Genomic DNA, 10,397 nt, shown 5'->3' with positions numbered 1-10,397 from the left:
ATAAAAAAAATAAGTTGTAAAAAGTCCTATTTTTATCAATTATTTTCACAAATTCTTAAAAGGTAAGAGATAAATTAAAATAACAACCAATTTATAATTATTAATAGAAAATACTAACAAAAGATAAAACAAAAAATAAACCAAACACATATTGAGTATTTCCTTTTGTAATTTTTCATGTTGGTGTCTTACCTTCATTCGGTGTACTCTTATCTTCCTTAATAGTAAAAGTTATATTTCTATCCCCTAAAAAGGCAGAAAAATAAATAGTGTACGAGAACCATTAATAGTTTTTAGAAAATGAAATGAAAATAAAGGTTCGAGCCTTTTCTACGAAATAAGCTGATGAAATATGGGAATAAATTGTGCTGTAAAGCTGGTGAAAGCGTGATTCCCTCAGTTCTATTTTTAAATGTCTAAGTATAGAATTATAAACCATATCAAGATATATGTTTTCTCATCCAAAAAGTTTCCCGCAGAACCAAAGTTCATGTCTCCATATTACTTGCCCTTCTTTGGTTCTTTAGTATATTGAACTATCAAAGCTTCAACATCCTTCCAGAACAGGCCCTCAACTAAGATTCCGTCCTTAGTGAACCTGCAATCCAAACAAAAATAGATTGATGCACTTTGATCTCCAAAAAACACTACAATAGATGAATGTGCATAATGATTCATATGCCCATTGTCATTGTGTGGGCATAAATAAGTTAAGGAATGAAGAGAGAGAGAGAGAGAGAGAGATACCACTGAGTGACACTTTTGGTGAAATGTACTGGTTCATTTGCAGAAATTGATTTTGGATCTGCGCTGGCTATAGTGAGTGTGTACATGTCAGAAAATCTAGGCAATTTGGAGGAAACCACCAAACCGGTACTAGTAAAGGATCCCTGTAGACAAGGGGACAAAAATCTAAGTTGGAATATGATAATCATAATTTAATATGTCTTCGGCTTCTCAGAAAGGCTAATATAAAATTGCATCATTTGATATTTTGATTTGAGTTCAAAGACAAACCTAAATTTATTTAGATGAATGAAATATAACATTCCATTATAGCCAATACAAAGATAAAATTATAAAATAAAAAAAATATCAACACCCTTAGTTCATGAGAAAACAATAATATAATAATCACCAAGCAAGCAACTAGTTTGCATCACTGCACGTAAAACTTCTAGTCAGATATCATGACTTGACCCCCTTTAAAACATTTGTGAAAAGGAAGGAAAATCCAACTTAAAACTAAAGCAACTAAAACCCTATAGAATAAATAACATGTTTGGGTCAACTCAAATTCCAGATGATAATGTATCAAAGTTAAAATAACAAAGATATAGGTACTATCTGGATTAAATTTCCAACCTAAATAAAGATTTGCCATATTCGATGTAAAAAATTAGTCTTGTTTAACCCAATGAATGTGAAAAATTATTCTGTTGCAACTTTCATGCAACTTAAATTGAAATTCAATAACTGAAAGAATAAAGAAAATAGAGTATAACTATACCAGTACAAGTTAAAAGTTCATTCACTGCAATCATTTCAATATTTCACAACACTACTATATCAAATAAATATTAATTGCTTACCAAACTGATATTAATTTCATATATCCATCAACTTGATGTATTAGTTATCAATCTAGAATAGTGGTGTATAGCAACTGACCCAAAAATGCTATAGCAGTATAGCACATAGTGGGATGGCTAATTTTTATATACAGATTAAATAATTTATACTAAACACATAAATGCTCAAAAATTACAAAAAATACTAAAATGACAAATTCATTATTTGCAAAAAAAAAAAGCCATTAGTGTTAAGCAAAACAAACAAGTTAATAAAGTAAAACTCAAGGAAATAACCAAAATTTAAAAGGCATATTCACATTTCAAATACAAGAAAACAGCAATGAAAAGTGAGGGTGGTGTTGAATAGAGAAAGAAAAAAAGGTTGAGAGTTCAGAAATGGAAGCATGGGAAACTACATCCAATTAGGGAATTTTTTACATTCTAAAACAGAGAAAGGATATCTCAACTTTGCCCCCCAGAGATCTGCTTAGTCTCTATGTTGATTATTAAGCTAAAACAGTCATGATCAAGTTATTGGATGGATCTGAAGAGCATATAGGGCACAATTCTAAAATGCTAACCAGAGTAAAATTTCGGTGACATTACTCTCTCGGGACAGAAAAAAAAAAGGATTGTCAATTTAAACAATAATGAAAAAGCAAATTCCTCCCTTTCTCAGTTTCTCTATCTTTCTCTCTCTCCCACACACACAAAAAACAAACACAAAACAGATATCATATAAGTCTAAAATGTTCTCTATACCAAAAAGTGAGTAAAATGGTTAGATGAAAAAAAATAAATCAGTACACAAAACAAGGAGCCATAGAACGTCTAGAGATTGTTTTTTCAAAATTGAATATACAATTAAAAGATGAAAAACAGATTCTATATATCCAAGTTAATATAGATTATATGTGTTTCAACCATATAACCTTCATTTATTGAAAACAACCTGTCATAAAACATCATCACATATTCTGATATATCATGTTAAACATTTTTACAGAGTAGTAAGTCATATAGATTATATGTGTTTCAATATTCAACAATCTTCAAATCCAACACCATAGGACTGACATATTGTTATTTACCGACCCAAGGAGGGTGGTAGAAAAAAATTCAATTATCAATCATCCAAAACAATGCAATTATGCAAGTGAAACACAGGATCTATTCTCCATGTGTAAATAAAAACTCTAGCATTAAAGTCAAGAGCCTCAGCTAAGTTAACAGAAACTTACAACAGGAGGATAAGTAAACAGAATGGCATTTTTCTCCTTAGTGTATATGATCAGCTGCAACAACCCATTGAAGATCACATACGTGTGAAAGTGTTAAGGAACAAACAGAGCTGAAGCATAATGAATAAAAGTTATAAACACCAGCAATCAAAGATCCCTTTCAACATAAAGCACCAAACTCGTTTAACTAGGAACCTCAATAACTTCCAATCAAACAATTCAAGCATCCCAAGAAAAAGACTTAATCCCTCCTCAAAAGGACTTGATCCCAGATGCAAGGTTTTAAAAAACAATTCACAAACCATGATTTCAGCCGCAACATTAATGTTTTGGGGCTCTCTGTGACCACAATTATGGTCGCATCTGTCCACATTTTCCTTCAATGTCAAGAATTGCGAGGAAACAGCAACGGCTAAAACCTTGCCCAAATGTTTTGTCTTCCATCACCCTAATCAGACAACACCAGCAAAGAAAAAAAAAGCAAAAAACAAAAACATGACACCAGAAATTCCCATTTCCAAACAACCTTAATTTTAGATGTTTCCACATCCAATTATCTCATGCAAACCAAAATTAAAACAACCAAACACAAATAAATAAAATAAAATGTAGGGACAGGATATAAGGCGATGCAAGCGATGAGAAAATCCCTATTTTCGGGGAACTTCTTCTTGTAGAATTGAGCGAATAAAGCAATGACGATGATGATTGCCCCAATGAAAAGCCTCGCATTGCTCAATCTCACGTCTTCCACATACCCACGACTCGTTACGACCTACACGAGCCCAAAATTGGAGCAAGTCCAAGTCCAATTAGCGAACCGAAAACGCAATTAAAATACAAAAGGGGGGGGGGGGGGGGGGGGTGAAGGTGAAAGAGAGAGAGATCGAAAAGGAAGTTAGGGTTTTACGGACCTCGGAGACAGACTCGTCAAGGATGTGCTTGATGGAGTGGTGATCCAGGAGATTGGCCTTCTTTGGAACTTTGGACGCCATTTTTCTGATCTGTTCTTCTTCTTCGTTCTATGTTTTCTTTAGACTTCAATTGACCCAACAATGAATAAAGCTTGGCGTTTCAACTCTTTCAATGCTACCAACAGAACTCGCTTCGCTACTGGCTAGGCTACTGTCACACGCGGTGCGTAGTGCGCACTCCCAAGTTCTCAACCAGCTGCACCGTATTTTTTTCTTTTTTTAATTTTAAGAAGAAATATTAAGGATCAATGTTAATAAAAATTGTAGAAATTGGTATTGGACATGTACTAATTAAACCAAGGGTGTGCCTGTCAAACTTAGTTAAGAAAATAAAATGAAAAATTATTTAATCTAAAAATTATAGAAAAATATAATAAAAAATTATAGCAGCGCAATTTACCTTTAAATTAATATCTTTAATATTATATAAGGATAATTAATGATTTTTTTTTCTTTAAACTTATCAGTCCAGCGAGTAACAAAATAGATAATACAACAAATACAAATACAATAACCTTAATAATGACAATCGGCTTGAAACTGAGGAAGGGTTGCGTATCTGAGAGAATTAACAATTGATCACTAATAATTTCCTTAACAAGAAAATTCATTTCCAGCATATCATGATTAATTTTGGCCATACACCTTTCTAGGAACCCCGGACTCCAACTTCATCACAAACTTGTTGAATATGCAAACATGTAAGAGGATGTAATACACACAAAAACTTTATAGGTTTGAGGTTTACAATGTTAGTTAAGTCTAAATTCACACGAAGTATAAGACATTTATCTAAAGTCCCAGAAAAAAAAGCTAAAATTATGGTATACAATAATTGGATAATGTTGTAAATATGAATTATTTTTTTGAACTATGTTAACCATGATATTTTTCCATTGGAATATATATACAAAGATTAAATTATCCTGGTGAAACTTTGACAATTATAATATTATTTTTGTAACTTGATATAAAATATAATTTTTATTAATTAAACCGTTGAATTATATTTAAATATTATCAATATCGATTGTATTAAATTTTGTCAAAATTGAACAACAACAAAAAAATAATCAATGATCCATATTTTAATATATTTTAAAATATTTATATTACATCAATTTCAATCCATATGAATAAAATAATAAATGATTTTAAATTAATATAAAATTTAACATATGTGATCTATATGAAAAGAATTTTCAATCTAAAGATGAGTTTAAGAAAATATTATTCAATTGAAAGTTATAAAATGATGTAATAATTATTAAAGTTAGTGTAATTTCATCCTTCCTCTCTCTCTCTCACACACACACACATATATATATATATATATATATATATATATATATATATATATATATATATATGCAAAATTTAGTATATTAATCAAGACTATAAGCTCACCTTGCCAAAATAATCTCACAAGAGAATAGCACAGAGAATAGCCAGCAGACTAATTAATGGACCTTACAAATGAAAGAAGTGACTTGGGCTTTGCTATTCTCTCCTCCCTTTTGCTTATGTTTTTTTTATGCAATTTCTTTTTCTCAAGATACTCTTGACGAAAATATGTTTATGTTTTGTTGAAGGGATATATCTTTGCAATACACAATGAAAAATATATTTTTATTGTTTTTTTATAAAAATTATTGTCGAGATAAACAACAATAATATATTTGTGATCTGTATCTCAAAAATCTTAATCTTATAGGTATACATAATGAAAGCATATTTTTGTCATATATCATGTCAGATTTTGTCCAAATGTGCAATGAAACTACGTTTCTGTCAAGGAGTAATTTTGTTCAAAAATATGTTTTTGATAAATTTAAAGGTGAACTTAGAAATATGGTGGTGGGAATAAAAAAGCCCGGTAACTTTCTTTAGTGGGCATAGCTTTCAAATGGATCAATTTGTAGTGGAACAAACTTTTATTTATCCGAAGAAGTAACTTTCTATAGTGGGATTTAATTTTGAATGAAACTTAAATTAGGTTGTTTATAAGTTCTTATTGAGAGATTTTGTCATTTTAAATGAAATGAAAATAAAATTTAATAATTTTTTTAACGTACCTTTTCAGTAACATGCAAGACTGATTAAAATATATATGATAATAATACATTAAATTATCACAAACCATTTCAATATTTAACAAAAATTGAAGAAAATATTCATTTAAAATTTTTAAATCAAATAAAAATATTTTCTGAATTTAAAATAAAAATTAATAAAAATCAAATCAAAATTATTCGCTTAAAAAAAAATTTAAATCAAACAAAAATATTTTCAAAACTAAAATTTAATTTTGAAATATTTATAAAACATAAGAAAAGTTTAAGATAAAACTTTATCCGAATATTTCCACAACAACAACAACAACAACAACGCCTTATCCCACTAGGTGGGGTCGGCTACATGGATCAACTTCCGCCATAATGTTCTATCAAGTACCATACTTCTATCCAAACCATTAATTTCGAGATCCTTTTTTATAACCTCTCTTATAGTCTTTTTGGGTCTTCCTCTGCCTCGAATTGTTTGTCTTCTCTTCATCTGGTCTATTCTCCTCACTACAGAGTCTACCGGTCTTCTCTCTACATGCCCAAACCACCTAAGTCTATTTTCCACCATCTTCTCTACAATAGGCGCTACTCCAACCCTCTCTCTAATAGCTTCGTTTCTAATTTTATCCTGTCGAGTCTTACCACACATCCACCGCAACATCCTCATTTCCGCTACACCGACTTTATTCTCATGTTGGCTCTTGACCGCCCAACATTCTGTTCCGTACAAAATCGCCGGTCTTACCGCAGTCCGATAAAACTTTCCCTTTAGCTTGATCGGTACCTTTGCATCACATAACACCCCCGATGCTTTTCTCCATTTCATCCATCCTGCTTGAATGCGATGATTCACATCCCCTTCAATTTCCCCATCATCCTGTATTACAGACCCAAGATATTTAAACCGTGTGACTTGAGGGATAATATGATCTCCTATTTTCACCTCTGAGTTAGAAACCCTCCTTCTTTTGTTGAACTTACATTCCATATACTCCGATTTGCTTCTGCTTAGGCGAAAGCCATGTGTTTCTAGAGCTCGTCTCCAAGTTTCCAACCTCTCATTCAACTCCTCCCTCGACTCTCCAAGGAGGACTATGTCATCTGCAAAAAGCATGCATCTCGGCGCTATCTCTTGGATTTGTTCCGTGAGGACATCCAGAATTAAGGTAAAAAGGTAGGGGCTAAGGGTTGACCCTTGATGTAAACCAATTGTGATGGGAAAATCGTCTGACTCTCCACCCTGTGTCCTAACACTAGTCGATACCCTATCATACATATCTTGGATAGCTCGAATATATGCAACCCTAACCCCTTTCTTCTCTAGAGCTTTCCACAAAATCTCTCTAGGCACTCTATCATACGCTTTCTCCAAGTCAATAAAAATCAAGTGCAAGTCTTGTTTGGCCATGCGATATTGCTCCATCACCCGCCGTAATAAATAAATCGCTTCCATGGTCGACCTTCCCGGCATGAAACCAAATTGATTCTCAGTAACTTGAGTCTCCTTTCTTAATCTCCGTTCGATCACTCTTTCCCATAATTTCATGGTATGACTCATGAGCTTGATTCCCCTATAATTTGCACAATTTTGTATATCCCCCTTGTTCTTATAGATTGGCACTAACGTGCTTCTCCTCCATTCCTCCGGCATGCGTTTTGACCTCATAATTTCGTTAAAGAGTTCGGTGAGCCACTCAAGACCTCTATCTCCAAGAGTTTTCCACACTTCAATAGGTATGTTGTCTGGCCCCACCGCCTTACCATTACTCATTCTTTTCAACGTTTCCTTTACTTCCTGTTTCTGAATCCGACGATAGTACTTATAGTTCCGGTCCTCTTCTCTTGTGTCTAGACTGCTAGAGTCATATCCATATCCATCATTAAATAAGTTGTGGAAATACGCCTTCCACCTTTCCTTGATATCTTTTTCATGCACTAAGACTTTGCCTTCTTCATCCTTAACACACTTTACTTGATCCAAATCTCTAGTCTTCCTCTCTCTACCCTTAGCAAGCCTATATATAGATCTTTCTCCGTCCCTGGTTCCTAGAGCTTGGTATAGTCCGTCAAAAGCTTGGGCTCTTGCCTCACTCACCGCCTTTTTGGTTTCATTTCTAGCTATCTTATACTTATCCCAAGTTTCAGAATTTCTACACCTAGACCACTCCTTGAAACACTCCTTTTTTACTCTAACTTTGCTCTGAACATTTTCATTCCACCACCACGATTCTTTACCCCTAGGTCCAAAACCTCTAGATTCACCCAACGTCTCTTTAGCCACTTTAATAATTTCTTGGGACATCTTGTTCCACATATCATTTGCACTTCCTTGTGATTGTCCACACCAACCCTCCCATATCTTTTGTTGGAAGATTCCTTGTTTCTCACCCTTCAAGTGCCACCATTTGAGCCTTGGTGCTACCAGAGGACTTCTTCTCTTTGCCCTATCTCTAATTCTTACATCCATAACCAAAACTCTATGTTGGGTAGTCAAGCTCTCTCCCGGGATAACTTTACAGTTCAAGCAATACTTCCTATCAGACTTCCTGATAAGGAAGAAATCTATCTGAGAACATGTCCCTCCACTTTTGTAAGTGATAAGATGTTCCTCTCTTTTCTTAAACCATGTATTGGCTATAGAAAGATCCAAAGCCTCCGAAAACCCCAAGATGGATTTACCCTCCCCATTCATCTCCCCTAGGCCAAAACCCCCATGCACCCCCTCAAAACCTCTAGCCACGCTACCTACATGTCCATTGAGATCCCCTCCTAGGAAAACTTTCTCTCCTTGGGGTATATCCTGAAGTACCCCTTCTAGATCCTCCCAAAATTTTACCTTAAAGTGTTCTGCTAACCCAACCTGAGGTGCGTACCCACTAATAACATTAAAGGTGTCCTGTCCCACTACCAATTTTAAGACTATGATACGATCTTCTACTCTTCTTACATCCACGACATCCTTCTTCCACTCCTTGTCCACAATAATCCCTACCCCATTTCTTGATCTGATTTTTCCCGTATACCACAGCTTAAATCCCGAGTTGTCTAATTCTTTCGCTTTTTCACCTGTCCACTTAGTTTCTTGTAGGCACATAAAATTGATCTTCCTCCTCACCATAACATCCACTATTTCCATAGATTTTCCAGTAAGTGTGCCTATATTCCATGTACCAAAGCGAATCCTCCTGTCATGAACTAGCTTCTTTACCCACACCCGTTCACGAAAATGTGGGAACCCTTGCTTACTTTTCACTACATCCGGGCGGCGATGCAGCGACTCTTGCTCTTTTGACACTGTACTCGAGCCATACAGCGCGTTGCTTCCGGGCAACGACCTAGCATTCACATTATTACGTAATTGATCCATGTCATAGAGATTCGACAAAGTTTAACGTTGGCTGTCGAAAGCCTAACACAACCCTCTCCTTTTATCCGGACTTGGGACCGGCTAAGAATAGCAAAGCTACCCTAGGCAGGATTATCCGAATATTTCCACATAAAAAAAAATTTAATTGTACATTGGCAGCGAATCATGAATTATCAGTTAATTAATTCACATTGTAAAACAAACTTTTAATTTCATCGAATAATGAATTATCCTGTAATTAAAGATAATTAACTGTTGCAAAAATTATTTTAAAAATTATAAATGTTGTAATTAGTTGAGAGTTAATTTCTTAAAATAAAACAATATATATCAAAATTAAACTTTTTAAAGTTATATATATTCTTGTTCAAACCCATGGTTGGCATCACCAGAAAGCAAGACTCGTAGAATATAAGAAGTGTTGTTGCACAAAATTTTCACCAGTAATGGCTATAGCTACGGACATTCCTTGTTATACTTATTCGACCCTGAGGGCATCAGCAACAACTTCTGTTCAGAGTTTTCCAATTTTCGTCCCTTATATATATATATATATATATATATATATATAATATAATATAATATATAAAGCACCATATCTATTATGAGAAGAAATCAACTTATTTCATCCTCACGGTTGTAATGTGTAAAAAAATTTCACGATTAGATTTTTAAAAAATCAATAAATAGGATAAGAAATAACTCTTTTAAAGTTATGTACTCTTGGAATAAGTTCATCTGTTCTCATTTGTTATATATTATTTTCATTCATTGAACGGCTCTTGTGCCTGTAGTTAACTTGAAAACCTTATTATGATTGATAAATTACAAGCACAAACATATTGCGTCTATATGATGAAAGGATCTTGAGTGGATTAGGTTATACTGCATTTTCATCAATTGACAAAGCGATGCAATACCGAAGTATTTTCTTCAATTTAGTTATGAATTGTAGAATTTTGTAGTTTAATTATTAGTTGTAGCCTGCAGGTGCACCATATTCTTCTACGTTCAATTGATGCTTAATTTATTTATGTATATATGATCGAGTCATATTAAAAGTATATCAGTTGGGAATAAATAGCAATATATACTTTTTAACGTAACGTTCATAATCTGAATGTATTATTGTTACATTGCACGTATGAAAAATTGAAGTAAAAAAAGAAGAAATA

General features: G+C 33.5%; 1 protein-coding gene across 1 annotated transcript; it reads right to left on the bottom strand.

The window, feature by feature from the left end:
- Positions 1–329: 329 nt before the first annotated feature.
- On the bottom strand, positions 330–3,869 carry LOC100305648 (uncharacterized). The gene is given in 5 exon segments (NM_001251579.2): positions 330–598; positions 748–890; positions 2,816–2,897; positions 3,439–3,590; positions 3,730–3,869. Coding segments are annotated over 5 exon segments (555 nt in total). The 5' UTR covers positions 3,811–3,869; the 3' UTR covers positions 330–501.
- Positions 3,870–10,397: the final 6,528 nt, after the last annotated feature.

Source organism: Glycine max, chromosome 14 (assembly GCF_000004515.6).
Source record: "Glycine max cultivar Williams 82 chromosome 14, Glycine_max_v4.0, whole genome shotgun sequence".
NCBI lineage: Eukaryota > Viridiplantae > Streptophyta > Magnoliopsida > Fabales > Fabaceae > Glycine > Glycine max.
The sequence above is the reverse complement of the archived record's forward strand: the minus strand, read 5'-3'. Positions and strand labels throughout refer to the sequence as shown.